Source organism: Hoplias malabaricus, chromosome 1 (assembly GCF_029633855.1).
Source record: "Hoplias malabaricus isolate fHopMal1 chromosome 1, fHopMal1.hap1, whole genome shotgun sequence".
Classification (NCBI taxonomy): Eukaryota; Metazoa; Chordata; class Actinopteri; order Characiformes; family Erythrinidae; genus Hoplias; species Hoplias malabaricus.
The window spans coordinates 65,717,502-65,735,632 of record NC_089800.1 but is presented as its reverse complement, the minus strand read 5'-3'; the positions used below and the strand labels follow the sequence as shown (position 1 = coordinate 65,735,632).

Here is an 18,131-nt window from a genome sequence, read left to right as displayed (position 1 = left end):
TATAATCTGTGCATGTTCAGATTAATAACATTGACCTTGTGCTTTCACTTTATGGGCTCCAGCCAACTTATGCATTGTGCACTGTTTGCTGCACCCCCCTCTTGACCATTCATTATTGGCCAGTTTCTGTCTACAGTTCATTAGACATGTTTGTTTGAATCATCATTAGAATGTCATGCAAATTATTCAGTGAAATGTAGTCATTTTATTTACTATTCCCTTCTACCTGTGAACTAATAAACTAGAGTTTACCGCAGGGCTTTTTTAGAACTTCATATGACATTAATTGAGTGTAATGTAAATCTAATTACTTATGTGTTCATGTAAATTGGATTAATTCTGAAAGATGTCTGAAGTTTAGAGCTAAATAGAAGAGAAGTGTGAGTGTAGTCTCTCCTGTTTTGGGGGCTTTCTCTGGGCAGGTAGATGAGACCAGCATTTAAAAGGAAGTCCAACACTGCACTAAAAACACACAGGGATTTTTCTCCTGCACTTACCTCGCAGGCGACGTTAAGAAAAAGAAGTCGGACGCTTCGCCAGGGCTGTGATTGATGGAGCCGTTTATTTTCGTCCAATTCGAAGGTGTACCGCATGCGCTCCCTAATGTTTTAAACATCCTCAGCCTGGACCTGCCCAGCCTCCAAGAGCAGGAGCAGAACAACCACGCCAAGGCTTACACATACGCGCTCCTCCAATAATGAGGCCACACGTTCCCCTTCATTGTTGAGGGTTCTTGCCTGAATAGTTTACTGAGCCTGCATGAATACGAGAGATTTCTCGATTGTTCTAATTGTCCAATCTGTCAGCATGCAACAAGAACGCACATTATCTGCACTAGTGGCAAACTGTGGCTAATAGCTCAGCTACGTGAATGTGTTAGAATGTGCATGGGTATAATCTTTCAAAATAGTTTACTGCATAAATGATCACATATTAGAAGAGACCTGAGCCCAAACCAAGCCCTATGTTGTATATGACCCACAAGCAAGTATTTTATCAGACTTTTGTACTTAAAGTACAATTTATGATGTAAAATTAAGTAAAGTTTAAGTATAGTTCCTAAAACCGTATGTAGTAAGTATGCTTACTTAATAGTAAAGGTGTAAGTGTAGTATTTCAGTACATCTTGAGATTAAATTGACACAATGTTTAGTTTATAAATGTATATTTTAAGTGTAAGAGTAGTGAACGTTTAATACGAAAGTTGTAATGGATTATAATGATGAATTAAGCCTGTTACGAGACTTTCAAACCCAACTTGTTTCATGGTGAAAACAAATATTTTACTAAAAGACCATTCATAAAATATGTAGGAACAAACATGAATATCTGGCAACCCTGAGTGAAAAAGCAGCCTTAAAACTTATCCTAACTGCAAAGTTAAACATAATCATAAAACTAACTCTAAACCTAACATGAAGGTTTACTGCAGAGTCCAGAAAGTTAGAAAAGTGTTTGGTATGTTTATCTTTAACAGATAACTCTGCTGTTCCATAGCTCTTCTTTAGGTAACTAACAGAGACTGAGAGCATATGTAGTATATATAATAATAGGGCACCACTGTGGAGCAGCAGGTAGTTTTTAGCAGGTAGGTTGCTATTACACGGCTCCAGGATCCTGGAGGTTGTGGGTTCGAGTCCCACTCCGGGTGACTGTCTGTGAGGAGTTTGGTGTGTTGTCCACGTGGGTTTACTCTGGGAGCTACAGTTTTCTCCCATGGTCCAAAAACACATGTTGGTAGGTGGATTGGCGACTAGGTGTGAATGTGTGAGTGTGCATCGCCCTGTGAATGACTGGTGGGAATGACATGATATTCTAATTTAATTTTATGACCAGCATATATATATATTTATGACCAGCATATATATATATATATATATGCTGGTCATAAAATTAAATTAGAATATCATGAAAAAGCTGATTCAATTCAGTAATTCAATTCAAAAAGTGAAACTTGTATATTATACTCGTTCATTACCCATAGACTGATATATTTCAAGTGTTTATTTCTTTTAATTTGATGATTATAACTGACAACTAATGAAAACCCAAAAGTATCTCAGAAAATATTCAGTATCTCAGAAAATTAAAATATTACTTAAGACTAATACAAAATAAAAGGATTTTTAGAAATGCTGAAAAGTATGAACAACTGAAAAGTTTGGGGTTTTCATTAGTTGTCAGTTATAATCATCAAATTAAAAGAATTAAACACTTGAAATATATCAGTCTGTGTGTAATGAATGAGTATAATATACATGTTTCACTTTTGGAATGGAATTACTGAAATAAATCAACTTTTTTATGATATTCTAATTTTATGACCAGCACCTGGATACACACTTTTTGTGTTCTTACACAGAAAGTAAAATAAAATATTTTTACTATTTTTAAGTTTAAAAGGCGTATAGTAATAGCACACTTGAGTACACTTCTTTTATGTAAGGGGAGTCTTTTGTTTTTACTGTACTGTGCTGTAGAGAAGGCCGGAGTGTCACGGCTGTTATTGCTGTCTGTATTATGTTGATGTTGCTTCTGGACTTTCTCCATCAGAAGTATAAGATTCAGGCCACTGGTCCAAGAGATGATCAGCCGTGACACTTCCAGCCAAACTACTAAAGCAATCAGTGAGATACTGTGACATTCATCCCAGAGAGGGAGAGAGGGAGGAGGAGAGAAAGATGGTGTGTGAGTAAGAGGAGAAGGCTAGGATTGAGAGCCCTACTTCTGGTAATCAGGCCCAGAATGGTACACGCACAGAGAGGTCATATTGAGGGTCATTTGTCTATTGCTCTGTGTAACTGGTCCCATGCAGTGTCTCCATCAGTCCTCATTTCCCACAACAGAAACTTCTGTTACAACTCTATACGCTCACTGCTGAGCTTCATACTATACTCTCTCTCTGTCTCTTTCTCTCTCTCTCCATTTTCATATTTTCTCTTACCATTCTAAGATCTGTTCCATTTTCATACTTCTCTTTTTTTCAGTCTCTCCTTATTTTGTCACCAGTCTACCTTTATACCCTTCTTTCATATCTGTATCTGTCCCTCTCTTCCTCACCATCATCGTTTCTGTCTCTCTTTGTCTGACCTCTCTCTCTCTCTCTCTCTCTCTCTCTCTCTCTCTCTCTCACACACACACACACTCCCATCATCCTACGTCCACCTCCATTTTTATATTTATCCATCCATCCATCTCTCACTCTCATACTATTCCATCTCCGCCTCCGTTTCCATATCACTCCATCTTCTCCTGTCTGCTCCTCTCACCACTGCACTCCTTGTCAGTTAACTGTTCAGTTGTAAACAATAGTGCTCTTGCACACTTCCTCCCTTATACTTGTCTTTCTCTCCCTTTCCAGTACCTCCTTCATTCTTCCTCTCCTTCTCCAGTTTCAGACAGAGGATGAGAAGGGAGCCTGGAGCTGCACTCAGACAGAAAACTGAATGAAATCAGCTCCATTAGTTCTACTATAATTTCATATCTCTCCTCTCTTCCTCCAGGAATCAGTCCTTAGCAGATGTCCTGTTTCCAGATGCATCCTGTTTTTATTTTACTTTCCACTATCCTATGGTCTAGGCTTAATTGAATAAAGAGGGAATGGATAAAAATATTTAAAGCAAATAATTTGCTCAGCTTCTTTTAAGGACCAACTCCAGTAAAATCCTTTACATATATAACTTGTAGATGTGTTGTATGCTAGAAGACGTATTTTATGTACCAGGACTGAACATTTACAATTTGAAATTCAAACTGAATTAGCAAATTCAGAGAGCCAGAGTATGTGATGTCGTAAACCTCAGTAACTAATCCTCTCAGATAAGCATGGTGATGTGATTTACTTATATGTTCCTTACATAATGTTGCTGTGAAGAAGCTGGAAGTGAGGATTTTGACAGCGTTAGTTCACCATTTTTAAAATGATGGCAGAAGTGTGTCCTTTTCTCAGTTGCAAAGTTTCTAAAGGAGAAGTAAAGAACCTTCATCTGGGTTACAGTGGAGAGGTTGAAATTACAGAGGGGGCTGTGGATGCAGACAATGTGTAACAGACTCCCTGCCGTCAGTATTATGCGTCTTCAGTGTTGATATTTTCCTTCGTTGGGTAGACAGTTTACCTTGTTTGAGAAAGGCTAAGTACCTGAAAGAGCCCAGGCACAAGAGAGAGTTACAAGCGTACCACAGCAGGTACAGGAGAGAGGCACCGCAGCTCCAGTGATGGCGAGACTCTGCTGTCATTCAGCCTGGAAGAACTGTGTAGTGTTCAGATGCTATAAAACAAGCAGAGTTTAAATGAGCAGAGCATAAGGTCTGAGACCTTCTTCTGAGATTATATTTTAGCTGTAGACATTGAGCCACCAGTGTATCAACCATTTCACACCAAAACTGCATGAATGATCATTTACATCCTCACAAATGAATTAGGGACAGATGTTTAAGTGTTGGTTGGACGTTCTCTTTAAAACCTCTTTTCTGGCCTCCTTCTAGAGTCTGCTATATATATATATCACACCTTATGAGGCAGGATCTGCCTTTTACATTGTTCGTTTTAGTCTTTAACAGCTCCCGTACTGTAGAGCACCCATGCTGCTGAGAGGTCCTTAATGTGAAATGGAGTCCAGACCTATAGTGTAGCCAGACACACACACACACGCGCTCCAGTTCTCTTAACACTTTCAGCCTCATTGAAAAGCTGGCCCACCCTTACTGAGAGGATTTGTGTGTGTGTGTGTCTGGTTCTGCTGGCGCTGTGGAGTCTATTTCATATTTAGGCTCTCCTCACAGCTTGATTTATCGTATGCTTTTGTATGGGAATGCTCAGGGATGATTGATAAAGGCAGGCACAATGAGAGTTGCAGATGTGGACAGCATTAGGAAGAGGAAAAGAGAGGTTTTGTTTGAGTTGTATTAGAAAGAGTGAATGAGTGGGAGGGACGGCAGGGAAAGGAACACTGACTTTGTGATGCTGTATGAAAGAAACCACATGCTGGCTTTTCAGAATTGCTTTTGTCATAATTCTTAAGGTGTAGAAAATAATCTGAAGTGCCAGCTTTAAACATAAGTGTGTGTTCAGTGGCAAAAAGTACTATAGAGTATGTGACAAGATGTCATCCAGTGACAAATGCTAGGAAATGTTTTCATTTATGCTTCATTACTTGGCTATTTCTTGTCTGGTGTGGGGTGGCCTTAGTCTTTTTATGGTTCCTTCTTTGGACTTAGCTGATGAAGACGTCTGCCCAAAATGTAAGATACAAGCTCTACGTTGGGGTATTTATTGGACAAACTGATTTTTCACAATGTTCAACTTTTGCTAAATAGCCCGTGTTAAATATTCACAGATTTGACCTGTGTGTGTTCTTGCAGATCTGAATGAGTGTGAGCTCCTTAGTGATGTGTGCGGTGAAGCAGAATGTGAGAATGTGCCTGGCTCCTTCCTGTGTGTATGTCCTGGAGAGGGTCTCGAGTTCAACCGGATGACTGCTAAGTGCTTACCTGCACCTAAAGGTAATGCTGTCAGGGCACACTTCACTCAGAAGTGTAATGTTTGCTTGATAATAATGATTGAAGGGGGCACTTTACTTGAGAAGAAAATGGCCCTGTTTTAGTTCATTGTTAGCTGTATTAGCATAGCCTTTCATTTACAACCAATCCGCATTTTTTTTATCCATCTCCACAGACACAAAATAAAAAATACAGTTAAAAAACATAGCATAGCAAAAAGCATAATAATACAAACAGTTGTATGATACGTTTTTCGTCCCGTGTTCAAATGTCTCTAAATAAAGTCTCTAAATAAAAAGAACAGAGGAAAAATGAGAATTTTTTATTTGCTGAATTTTAACATATTGGGGGTGTACAATGTAAAATTGGCCATAAATGTTGTCTGTTTTGTTGAATTACTCCTAAAAGACGTGACTCCCAAACTCCTTTTGCCAGGTGTATCTCTCTCTGTTGATTTCTCAAACACTCCAGCTGCACTCCCTAAATGTCATCATTTTGCTTTCACCCCAGTCCAGTCATTTTCTGAGGACAGGCTTTAACTAATGTATGGGGCATTAGCGTGCCGTATTGGAGCTGCCTCTCCTTGCCCCAGTCTGATAGCAGCTATGCGGAGATCAGACTTGATGAATGAGGGCTGGATGAGAGGAGGCACATAAGAAATGGGATCAGTTTCAGGGGAATGCTAGGTCCTGGCCTGAGAGTCTGGGGCATATTAAAGCCAAAATATTTAATGAAGTAAGTCCCATGTCACGCTGTAACAGCAGAAATGGAGCCAGGATCTGAGAGGCCTTCCACATTCACTTACATTACCCGGCTTATGGACTATGGTGTACCTCTGTATGTTTTAGTTCTTTGTTATTTTTGGTCAAATGTTGGCTCATCTAATGTTTGGGGATGCACATTAACATGAAACAGCTGTTAGCTTATCTTTTGTATATATTTCGCAAGATGAAATACCGATTAAATCTGATTCAAGCTGGCAACAAAGCCAAGCTGGATGTCAGGATTAAAAAATTGTCCACACACAAAAATTGTCCACAAATATAGTCACATTTCACATCATCAGTGCACTTTTACAAGTCTTTCTTAGCCTCTAGCCATGGCATCAAGTAAAAAGAAATCACGAACAACCAACCACATGTGACTGCAATAGCATTGCATTGGGATCCTGCCACCTCCTTCTTTTAGACTTATTTAATGTGGAAGGCAACCCATTAAAAATAAAAAAAAAGAAGCAAAATCAGATAGTGTGGGAAGTGGGCTGTTTCTGGTTGCAATGCAGTGATTATACAACCGTTAATTGCCCTAAACGCTTGATAAAAAGGAATGTTAACTCCTTCCATCTGCTGACAACAAAACAACTTGTCTTTGGGGGGCTTATGGAAAGTGATCAGGGTCTTTATGTGTTGACCTGTCAAACTTATATGATTTCTGAGTGCAGAATAAAGCAGAAGCTAAGGTTTATCGTGTTTAATCTGGGACAAATCAAGCACTTTTGCTTACAACTTTACAATGTTCCCAGTGCCAAGGTAGCTTCTCTCCTTGGCTCTTTTTCTGTTATACAGTTCATGGATTTTTGCTTCAGTTGAGGCTTTGAAGGGGAACTGGAATTTTACACACTGCTGCTTTTGTTATTTGCTGCTTGTTGATTTATTCAGTTTTTTCCACACGCATCGTCTATAGCCAATAAAATACAGACAAAATATAATAACTGTATTTGTAAAAAAATTGAATGGTATATATTAATACATTCTGACCTCCACAGCCTCGTCCATCGAGAGAAAAGAGTGCTACTACAACCTGAATGACGAGAAACTGTGTGAAAACGTTCTAACCAGCAGTGTGACCTTCGAGGAGTGCTGCTGTACACTGGGGGCTGGCTGGGGCGACAACTGTGAGGTCCATCCCTGTCCAGTAAAGGGCACAGGTAAGATGCCTTCATAAGTTTACATGCTTGTAGGACTAATGATCTTGTGTATTAAATGTGTTTAGTCTTAAATCACTGCTCTCTTCAACCTCATCTATTACAATATACAATCAGCATACAGTCGTTCTAAACCTTCGAACAGTATATTGACAATATCATTTAGTTATAGTTGTTTTTTTAATATAATGCTTGAGCAACCATTTCAAACTAAATACTCAAATTATACATGGTGCAGCATCTTATGCATATAATAACACAAAATACATATAAGCACAAAAGAGAGAGTCTCATAATAACCTTCCACACCTGCTGTGTTTCCTCACAGATCAGTTTAATAAGATGTGCTCAGGTGGTCCAGGATATGTTCCAACTGGGGATGCTGTGTTTGGAGTTTCCTTAGCAGGCAGTTTCAAAGGTACCTCACTGTTCACTGCATTTATTTTATTTATTTGTTTATTTATTTATTATTATCATTTTTTTTTTATTATTGTTTTTTTTTTCTTGTATGGCTAATTAAGCTGTATTTATTATCAGTTATTCTACCTGTTTTAAATCGCATGCCTTTAAAATAAATAAACTTTAAGCTGCATTACTTGATAGAAATGATTTCTGTATATTTTCTGTACAATTTGGAAAGGTAAGTTCTAATCTCCTGTTCATCATTATGTTCAGCATATTTATCACTGGAACTAACCAGTTAATGGGGACAAATATGTAGCCTATGTTTAGTTGCATGTAGTGCACAGGAAGCAGCCAATAACTAACATGTAGCTTTGAATGCAGTGAATGCGCTGCATGTGACTGTGCTGCTGATATAAGACTCCTTATTGAGAACAGCGACACTTTAAAAGCAGCATTGGTGCAGAAACTGAATGGTTCTGCTCTGCTTTTATGGGAAATGTGCTTCTTTTTGCACCACATGGCACCAGAATAACAGAACATGGAAGTTAACTGATGTTAAGCTAGTTTTGGCCTGGTCAGTACATGGATGAGAGAACTCGTAGGAAAGCTTGGACGGCTGCTGAATGGGTTCATGTGCATCCCACTCCCTGAATGCACAGATGGGGACACAGTACTGAATAAATAGCTTTGTCCTTTAGATGAGACGTACGAATGAGGTGCCGACTCTCTGAAGTCACTAAAAATCTTTGGGGCTTTAATCAAATTGAGTTATAGGGTCACCCTTTGTCCTGAATAAATCTGCCACTGTGGTCACTTCTGGGCTTCTAAGCATCCCCGTCTTCAAAACAATGCCTCTGTCGTTGTTTAGCTAGTAGCTGATGTGTGGTGAACGTACTGGTGTGGATTGGCAGCTGTCACATATCCCACATAGTTGTGGCAACTCACTAGTGTCCCAAAAAAGTGTGGCATGTGTTGAGTGCCTTGAAAAACACTGTGTTAGCGTAACAATCATCATCCATTCATTCAGTCGTCCCAGCACTGGGACCCAACAGCCACAGCTGCAAGCCACAATCCCCTGTTCTAAGGGTAACTGAGTTGAGCTGTGTCTCTGGACAAGCAGTCCCAGACAGTTGTAAGCATCTGACCCACATATGTTCTCTCCCTCTTACACACACTCACACACACTCTCACATACACACATGCTCACACTAATTAGAGCTGTTGTGTCCCTCCTTCCCAGTCTGGGGAAAACCTCAACGCTCAGGGCCAGTTTAATGCACTGATTTAATTTCTAAATTAAATGAGTGTGCGGTTCGCTCCGGCTGGCAGCAGTAAGGTGCGGTTGGAAATTCTGTGGTGTGTGTGTGTGAGAGAGAGAGAGAGAGAGAGAGAGAGAGAGAGAGAGGGAGAGAGAGAGAGAGAGAGAGAGAGAGAGAGAGAGAGAGAAAAGCTGGGAATTACAAAGGCATATCCTCTACATCTGCGCCTCTGTGCATCTTCAGTTACATTTGCGGATGACTCATCATATTAACAAATATGAGCACCAAGCAGTAGTCAGAGACACAGATAATAAACTCCACACACTCCAGAGAGGACGCACCTGTTGAGAACGGCCCCTCAGCCCAGATCTCAGGTTCTGATCCAGATCACTGACTGCTCTCAGTACCACTCTCTGAGAGTCTGCTGCTAAAATGTTTGTAAAATCACTCGGGGTAAGAACATATGGTGATGAATAAATGAAAACACATTTGCATTCTGCAGTTTAAAGACTAATTTAGCAAGAGCGTTCTGCTAATCAGAGCATAAACTGTGCATATCATAATGAATAACATAACAACGGAATAATAAAGCCAATTGTTTTTTTGTTTTTTATTATTTATTCACACACACACACACTTGTATGGAAATGTTTACACCTAGTCAAGCTCCATGTTGTCAAAGAATTTTAATGGTCCATTTATTAGAAAATATTTACCTGGTTGTTCTTTTCTCCTGTTGTCTCTTGTGTGTTGTGTATCAGATGCTGATGAGTGCGCACTGTTTGGGGAGGAGATCTGTAAAGGTGGTTTCTGTCTGAACACAGACAAGACATATGAGTGTTACTGCAAAAGTGGCTTGTACTACGACGAGGTCAAACTCCAGTGTGTGGGTAAGAACACCTTCCAAATAATATAGGCTCACTATGGTGTGGGCTAGTGTGCGCTTGTGACCTTTAGCACTCACTTTTAAGCTTGATGATATGGTGAGCTGTTTTTTTTTTCAGAATTCCAATACACTCTAATTAAAAATATTAATTAATTGTATTCAGATTCTATTATATGTATTGAATTACTCTCGAGAGCATAGCGTTCCCAAGTATCTTCATACCCAGAAACTACATATGAAGGTAGTTTTGACCTTGGTTTTAATGTCAAATAAGTTTTTTATATAATCGTGTCCTATCATGAGGCCAGAGATGTACAACATAGAGTATACATTTACTGCATTTAGCATACGCTCTTATCCAGAGGGACTTGCATAAGTGCTTTCTACTGTTCAGGCTGAGTTTGTGCTCCACCTAGTATAAATAAGTTAATGTCTGTCACTGCCAGAACAGGTCCAGTGCTGATACCAAGAAAGAAAACTAGTGCATCACCAAAAAATACCTATGTGCACCTAGAAACAACATAGTATAATGCATTTCACAAAACACTTACCTAAAGCATAATAGAGGCATAATGAATAACACAGTGTAATTTAAAGACCATATGAGTATTCTGCATGTAATCAGAAAAGGGTTTGTACAAAATGCCTGTATTATTTGGCCTTTACATATGTCACCACAGTCTAGAGCCCCGATAGTAACAGTAGCTTGTTATTTTAGTGTGTAAGTGTCTGTGTGTCTGTGGTCTGCATGACCATTGCCCTTTGAGTACTTTTTTTATGAGTGAATAAAAGTGTATCCATGGTCCCTGTGCTTGGCTGCTTTAGAATGTGGAGTGTTTTATTTGTGGTTGGTTAATCACAGATGGAGGCTTTTAAACTCTATTTAGGCCTGCCTATGAACCTCTCATCTCCTGCTTGTGGCTCCTGTGTGTGTGTGTGTGTGTGTGTGTGTGTGTGTGTGTGTGTGTGTGTGTGTGAGAGAGAGAGAGAGAGAGAGAGAGAGAGAGAGAGAGAGAGAGAGTGGTCGAAGGGCTGTGTCCTAGGTCAGTGTCTGGATGGGGAATGTTTGAGGAGGGAAAGCAGATTTGTGGTTACACAGGCATTATGACCCAAAACCACAGGGCTATGACAAACCACACACACACACTCAAACAGTCCTGAATGGAATTTAACCTCTGAGTCTGCCACACCACTAAATGCCTCGTCACATAGCAGCACACCACATGCCTCATGTCTCTTATGGTGCTCTCTGTCCTATATATATCTAACATGTCCACTACTATTATTCATTCATTGATTCCATCAGCCAAAATGTTAAATGGCTCTTGGTAGTTTGACTCAAGTCTGTAATTATAGAAGAACAAAGTGCACCTATGTGGTCTTTGATGCTGATAATAGATGAGTGTAAATACAATCGGGTCATTTAAACGCAGTGGCTGATGGGTGTATATCAGCAGCACAGTCAACATTACCGACCTTGTTTCACACAGGATGTGGCTCTGTCAAGAAGCACTTACTGAGAACCAAATATAGGCACAAAGGAAGATATCTATTAGAACGTACACACTGGACACTCAATACTTAATGATTTGATATTATCTGATATTATATATAAGGTTTTTTTTTCCCTCTCCCTCCTCTCTTGTTTTTTTCTTGCATGCACACACACTGAATTTAGATCTTTGGTCATACCTCAGGCACTTATAACAGCACTGAGACCCACAGCCCTATTCCGCTCGACACTGTGTATTCATTTGCGGACCAATGGGTGGAGAGTATATTTTTGAACACGTTTGACACACACTGAATGCATATAGCAGCAGCTCTCCACAGCCAAGCCATTTACATTTCCTATTCCACTGTAAAACCACAAGAACTGCAGCAGCCAACCCTGCAGAACTCACAGATGTGTGTGTGTGTGCGCGCCTGTATGTTCAGGCCAGACTCCTAAGGTGTTTGTTTCTTTTATTTACTTTACTTTTTTTTTTATTTGAAATTTGTTTGCTGCTGTTTATGAAATGCATGGCAGTGAAGATATATATCTCTAGTTGGACTGGATGTTATTTTATCCTTGAAAGGATGAACCAGACAGTGTCAGTATTTTAAAAATGAGGGTCTGGTATGGATTTAACTCTGCAGTGTCTGTTACTGTATGATAAATATTATGTATGTATCTATAAACGAGGACAGGCATGAGGTACAGTCTACATTGCAGGCTCTTTCAGTGAGTACTACCTTTATGTATCTCCCTCTCTCTCTCTCCCCCTGCAGACATAGATGAGTGTTTAGACGAGTCTAACTGTGTAGGTGGACAGTGTCTGAATAATCATGGCTCCTACCAGTGTTTCTGCAATCCCCCTATGGTGCTCGCCCCTGACAGCAAAAGCTGCATTCACCCCCCTGTCGGAGGTAAACCTTACACCTCAAATCCTTATCCTAAAGACTTCGAAAAACGCTTAATTCTGTAATGTTTTGTTTGAAAATTAGTCCAGATTTAAAGTACAATACCTGGCAGTATTCCTGGAAAACAAAATGCGTATTTAAATTTGTGTTCAAGAAAACATCTCATGATGCATGTCCAGGGAGTCTCAAATGTTTTCATACAGATGTACATCTCCATATTCAGCCATTTGATGTGTTTTCCTTCTGAACGTGTTTTCACTGACCTCTGTTTCTTCAGAGCACACAGAAGGGATTTTATTTGAGGGTATATGCTGGGAGAAAGTGTCCGAGGGGCTGATGTGCAGTGAGCCACTCCACGACAGAGGGACCACCTACACAGAGTGCTGCTGTCTGTATGGAGAGGCCTGGGGCAGGGACTGTGCTCTCTGTCCTGCTAAACACACAGGTACACACACACACACACTGAGCACTTTTGAGATACCAAAATAGATTTTGACAACTTTATTTTTTCCGTGTAAATGTCTGAGGCCATATTCTGAAAATCATGTTTACACACGTGCTTTTATTCCCAAGATACAGAGTCTCAGCTAGGCATTACTCTCCGAGAATTCCTCTACTGTTTCCCTAAGTCCAATAGCTTTGTACAAGCCAAACATCTTCAGTGAGGCTTCATAGTATACGCAGAGCACTAAAATGTTTAGTGCCATAACCACTTTAGGACAGGAACTATCTGGTGGAAAGTGGGCAAATAAAACCCATTACAATCTACACACAACAGAGAGACAACATTAAAGGCTTGTGCATGAAGGGCACATTTAGGGATTTTGGGCAGCTCAAGTTCCGCTGGTGTTTCAGGCCTCATTTGACATTCGAATAATTCCATATGTGAGCGCTCTTCCCTGAAGTGATAGGATGATTACGGGCATGTCATCCTGCTAATGTAGAGCAGACTTTTTCCGGTCGTGATCGCCACGTAATTAGAAACACGTTACCTGCTGCAGACGAGAGACACAACAGAGGAAATTTCGCCATTCAGAAAGATCACCAAAACCAAAAAGCAAGGCCTCTTGATGTCGGTGGCCAGCTGGGTTGATTCATCCATTCAAGTAGAAAATACTAACCCATCCAGCTTTATAGCTACATGTAACTGCTGCAGGGCTTTTTATATACAGCAACAAACAAATACAAAAACCTTACAGGGTGACACACACTCACACATTCACTCACACACTAGGACACTTTTGAGCAGCCGATCCACCTACCAGTGTGTGTTGGACCGAGGGAGAAAACCGGAGCACCTAGAGGAAACCCATGTGGACACAGGGAGAACACAGCAAACTCTTCACAGACAGTCACCTGGCACAGAACTTGAACCCACAACCTCCATTTCCCTGGAGCTGTGTGACTGCGACACCTACCTGCTGCACCACTGTGCTGCCCCGGCTGAAATCAAATGTTTTCTATTTGGTAAAAAAATAAATAAATAAAGGTGCTCACTGACATCTCTAACATGCACTTGGAAGATACCTGCTGCCATGCAGAAGGTCATTCAGATTCTCAACAATATCAAGAGTGTAGCCCCGAGAGATGCTCTACAAAAGTGTGGACTTCAAACAGAGTCATATATTCAATAGCTCAAACATAATCTCAAAAAGCACAATGGGATGCTCTGGAGCAGCTGCATACAAACATAAGGTCATCGTCTGATACCAAGCGTGGTCCAGAATGTTTCTGTGGAGCAGTGAAACTGTGTTCTCTGGGGTGATGGTGATCTATTCAATGCCACTGGGATGACCTGGAGTTGTCAGTACCTGACCTCACTTATGCTCTCTGGGCTGCCATCAAAGTCTTAATATCTTCTAACATCTAATGTAAAGCCCAGAAAAGCAGCTTTTAATGCAGGAGAGTTTTTCTTTTTCACAAGAAAATATAAACTGGAAGAGTTTGTTCTTTTTTTATTTGTCTGAAACTAAAAGTGGTTCTTGGGTTGTTATGAAAGTAAGTTCATGGCCTGTACAAGCAGTTGTTGTTGTTGTTTTTGTTTTATTTTGCTGCATGATATTGCTCTTAACAGAGTTGTTGATGTTGTAGTATGGCTTTGGAACAATGAAATTAATTCATACATGGCGAGAAGAGGGCTAGCTTCCACAGCAGTGTATGTTGCACAATAATGGGGAACAAAAAGTTTTTAAGGACTGTTAGGAGGTTTTGTACCGAAAACCTCTGTTGGACTCTATGGCATGATCTATTCAGAATTATATTAGATATCATTTTAAAGATATTATGAACAGCCTGACACAATCAGTATGATTTGGGTCCCTCTTTCCTGTGGTGTTCTCCATCGCATAACATTCACATTCCAAGTTCTATACGAAGAAGAGGAGAAAAATAATCTACTCTCTCCCACCTTTTCCTCTCTCTTCCAGAGGACTACGCCAACATGTGTAACGTCAGAGGCTCTGTGGCCGGTAGACGGCCGTATGGTCGCGATGCTCTATTGGCGGCTCCTGTTCATCAGTATGAGGTCATTCCTGAGTATGAGCAGCGACCTGTTGACCCCGAGCCCCCCTTCTATGAGGAATATGCTAATCCCAACAGTGAGTAACACAAGAGCCTTCTCAAATGTTCTGTTCTGTTCTGAAATTTCTACTGAGCTCACTGTGTTATGGCCCGCAATAATTAGCTGAGTATTTTGAAGTTAAAGCCTTGTTTCTATAACGCTTCATAGGACGAATCAGGCCAGTCACTCCAGTACCAAATAATAGAAAAAACTAATATAACCCAGGACCTGTGGTAACGGTCCAGTCTAAAGCTGTAAGTGCCAGATTACAAGTTTAATTCTTTCAATTAATGGTCTTTTCAGCTTCTATTTACCCATTAATATACATCAGAGTTGCCACAGTATTATAATTTATTGTCCATTAAGCCCATGAAAATATTTATTTTAGTGAGGATTTCTGCAGTGCAGGGATACTTTAGAATCAGACACTACAGCAAACAGAGACTAAACTACAGGGGTAACTCTGTCTCTATGACTTCACTACACCAACTGTAACGAGTTTTACTGTGACACGAGAAACCACTGTCTTCAGCTTTCCTCTTGTCACTGGCAGAGTCTCCCTTCACGTGCAGTATTCACCTGCACAGTGCTTCTAGGTTAGTGCTGTGTACTGTGATTGGCTGGAATACAGTAACACATATTGGACTGTTCTGTGGCTAATCCTAAAGGAGAAGTCTTGAACAGATTTTGGAGCTGTGACTTTAGAGCTGATCTTTGCAGTTAGGGTTTACTTCATGCAAAAAAACAATGCATAACAAAAAATGTTACAACAGTCTCAACTGTGTTATTGTTCTTGTTGAAACAAAAGCCTTAAGTCTGTTTTTTACGTTTTTAATTACAACACATTTAAGGCAACTCTAATGCTGTTTTAATAATGAATTAATAAATGGAATTGCTCCAAAATGATTGGTTACAGTAGTTTATAATCAAAGAGAAGTTGTACCCTCCAGTAATGTAACCCTTATAGATCCGAGGGTCAGTTCCAGGAGTGTTGTACAGATTTCTACTTACAGTAGCATCGTGGTGAAATGTTTGTTTAAAATAATAATAATGATGAATAAAATCCACATTAGGTTTTAGCTTTACACAGCTCTCTGCTGCCATCATGTGGCGAGTACTGTCATCAGTTGCCTTGGGTTATGTTTCATCACTCAGTGCAAAAGACCACCTGCAGTTATTTAATTTCCGCTCCAAAGGCCCTTAGATGAAAGAAACAACACTCCAAGTGTTGGTAGAGCACAATGTTACTTACTTAAAGCTCTGGGAGAGGAGAAACTTGTTCTAGATCTGTCTGTGTTCATCCTTCCACTGTGAGATCTACTCCACACTATGGGTCTCAAGACACTGCCACATTCTAAGAGTAAACACTATGTGGAAATATGTGGAAGGAACAGAAGCTGTAATAAACTATGTGTATATCTGAGGTGTATGTGTAGTTTTTTTAATCAAACGTGTTCTGTTGCTGATGTGATTGCGATTGAAATAAACACAGAGCTAAATGTAAGGACTGTCGGCAGGTCGTTACGATGCATTTGAAGGCCTGCAAGCTGAAGAGTGTGGAGTGTTAAACGGCTGTGAGAACGGACGCTGTGTGAGAGTGCAGGAAGGATACACCTGTGACTGCTTTGACGGATACACACTTGACTCATCCCGAATGGCCTGCATCGGTCAGTCAAAACAGATTTTTATGGGTTTAGGTTTGGGCTGGCATTTAAATGATCTAATGAATACAGTCCTGTATCTCTGACTGTTTGTTTTTTCATGTTTTGTCATGATTTGAAAATGCTTCCACTGATTTATATTGTGTATAATTTTCATGATGGATGGACCAGTAGAAATGGTTCAAAATTAATTTTTTAAAAATCCAGCACTGATAGCAGTAAGAGATATATTTGATGAATTGTGCCCTTTGTCTTCCAGACGTGAACGAATGCTTGGAGCTCAACAAGCGAATGTCTCTTTGCAAAAACGCCAAGTGCATCAACACTCTGGGTTCGTACAGATGTCAGTGTCTGCCCGGGTTCACTCACTCTGACCAGCCCAACTACTGCATCCCCAGCCAGCAGAGTGTAGCCCGCACCACCACAGAGTGACCTGCAGGGGGCGCCACTAACACAAACACTATTTAATCGAAGCCCATATACCCTGCACTGTAGGAATAAAACACACAAAACCAAAACAGCAAGAAAAAATCGAACCTGAGATGAAGACAAGTCTAACACTCTATCTTCTGGTGCCACAGCGAGAGAAACAGAACTGTATAAAACTGTATGTGTTTTATTGTCTGTCTGTGTACGTTTGATTAATTTTATGTTATTAAATTTAGAAGGAGTTTTTTTTAAGTTGCTCTGAGGAATTTTTGTTCTTCTGGCAAAAAATCGACAAACCCTATGAACTGAACACTGGGGGATAGACACTGCTTTATTTACCCAGTCCAGACGCCACCACGGCCGAGATTTTTGTCTTTTATGAAAAGGCTGAGTGAGTCTTTTTCTTTTCATTGTTCTCTTCTCTTTCCCTCTACATTCATCCTTCCAGAGTTTGTAGTTTCTCACACCTTGCTATTCGTTTATCACTACTTTTCTTATAAAGACAGTGCATATCACCCACACGTTTAGCAACAACATGAATCATTGAAATAAGCTTTATACATTTTTTGTATTAATAATAAGAACAAGCTACGTACCTGTGTCTGGAACAACAATATTTTTTTTAGTATTTCTTGTTTTTCTGCCCTGTGGACAGGCCTAGTCCCATATTTATCAGCTTTTAGAGGAAGTAAACTGATCTGGAGTCAGACAGTCTATTCATCAATGAACGTTATTAATTAATAAATAAATAAAAGCTGATCCCAGATCAGACCTTTAGCTCAGAGTTTGATAAATGTGGCCCACTTTCCTCTTTGGTAAAATGACTATCTGCCAAAAACAAAACATAAGAATAAATGAAGTGCCTTTATCTGTATTTTCTTCATTTTTGGATCTGAAAACTGCATTGGACCGCGATGGCGATCAAGTCTTGCCAGGTTGCAAAGCTGCTGCTATGAAACAGCCGTGGGATTTTGTTTGATCTTTCTTTATATTTTGTACATTTTAAACTGAAGAGTTTGATAAACAGTTTATGTATTTGTAATTTGTACATGAATAAATAGCTCTTATATCCATATAATGTATATTAAAACTCTTTTAATAAATC

General features: G+C 39.9%; 1 protein-coding gene across 5 annotated transcripts in view; it reads left to right on the top strand.

Moving 5' to 3' along the window:
- The window catches only part of ltbp1 (latent transforming growth factor beta binding protein 1), a 116,887-nt gene extending 98,756 nt beyond the window's left edge, over positions 1-18,131 (top strand). For all 5 annotated transcript variants that reach the window (XM_066670996.1, XM_066670979.1, XM_066671006.1 and 2 more), the window contains 9 exons: positions 5,362-5,502; positions 7,265-7,426; positions 7,752-7,841; positions 9,849-9,977; positions 12,245-12,382; positions 12,654-12,821; positions 14,803-14,973; positions 16,454-16,603; positions 16,857-18,131. In XM_066670996.1, the coding sequence (XP_066527093.1) occupies positions 5,362-5,502; positions 7,265-7,426; positions 7,752-7,841; positions 9,849-9,977; positions 12,245-12,382; positions 12,654-12,821; positions 14,803-14,973; positions 16,454-16,603; positions 16,857-17,029 (1,322 nt within the window). In that variant the 3' untranslated portion in view covers positions 17,030-18,131. The remainder of the gene's footprint in view (positions 1-5,361; positions 5,503-7,264; positions 7,427-7,751; positions 7,842-9,848; positions 9,978-12,244; positions 12,383-12,653; positions 12,822-14,802; positions 14,974-16,453; positions 16,604-16,856) is intronic.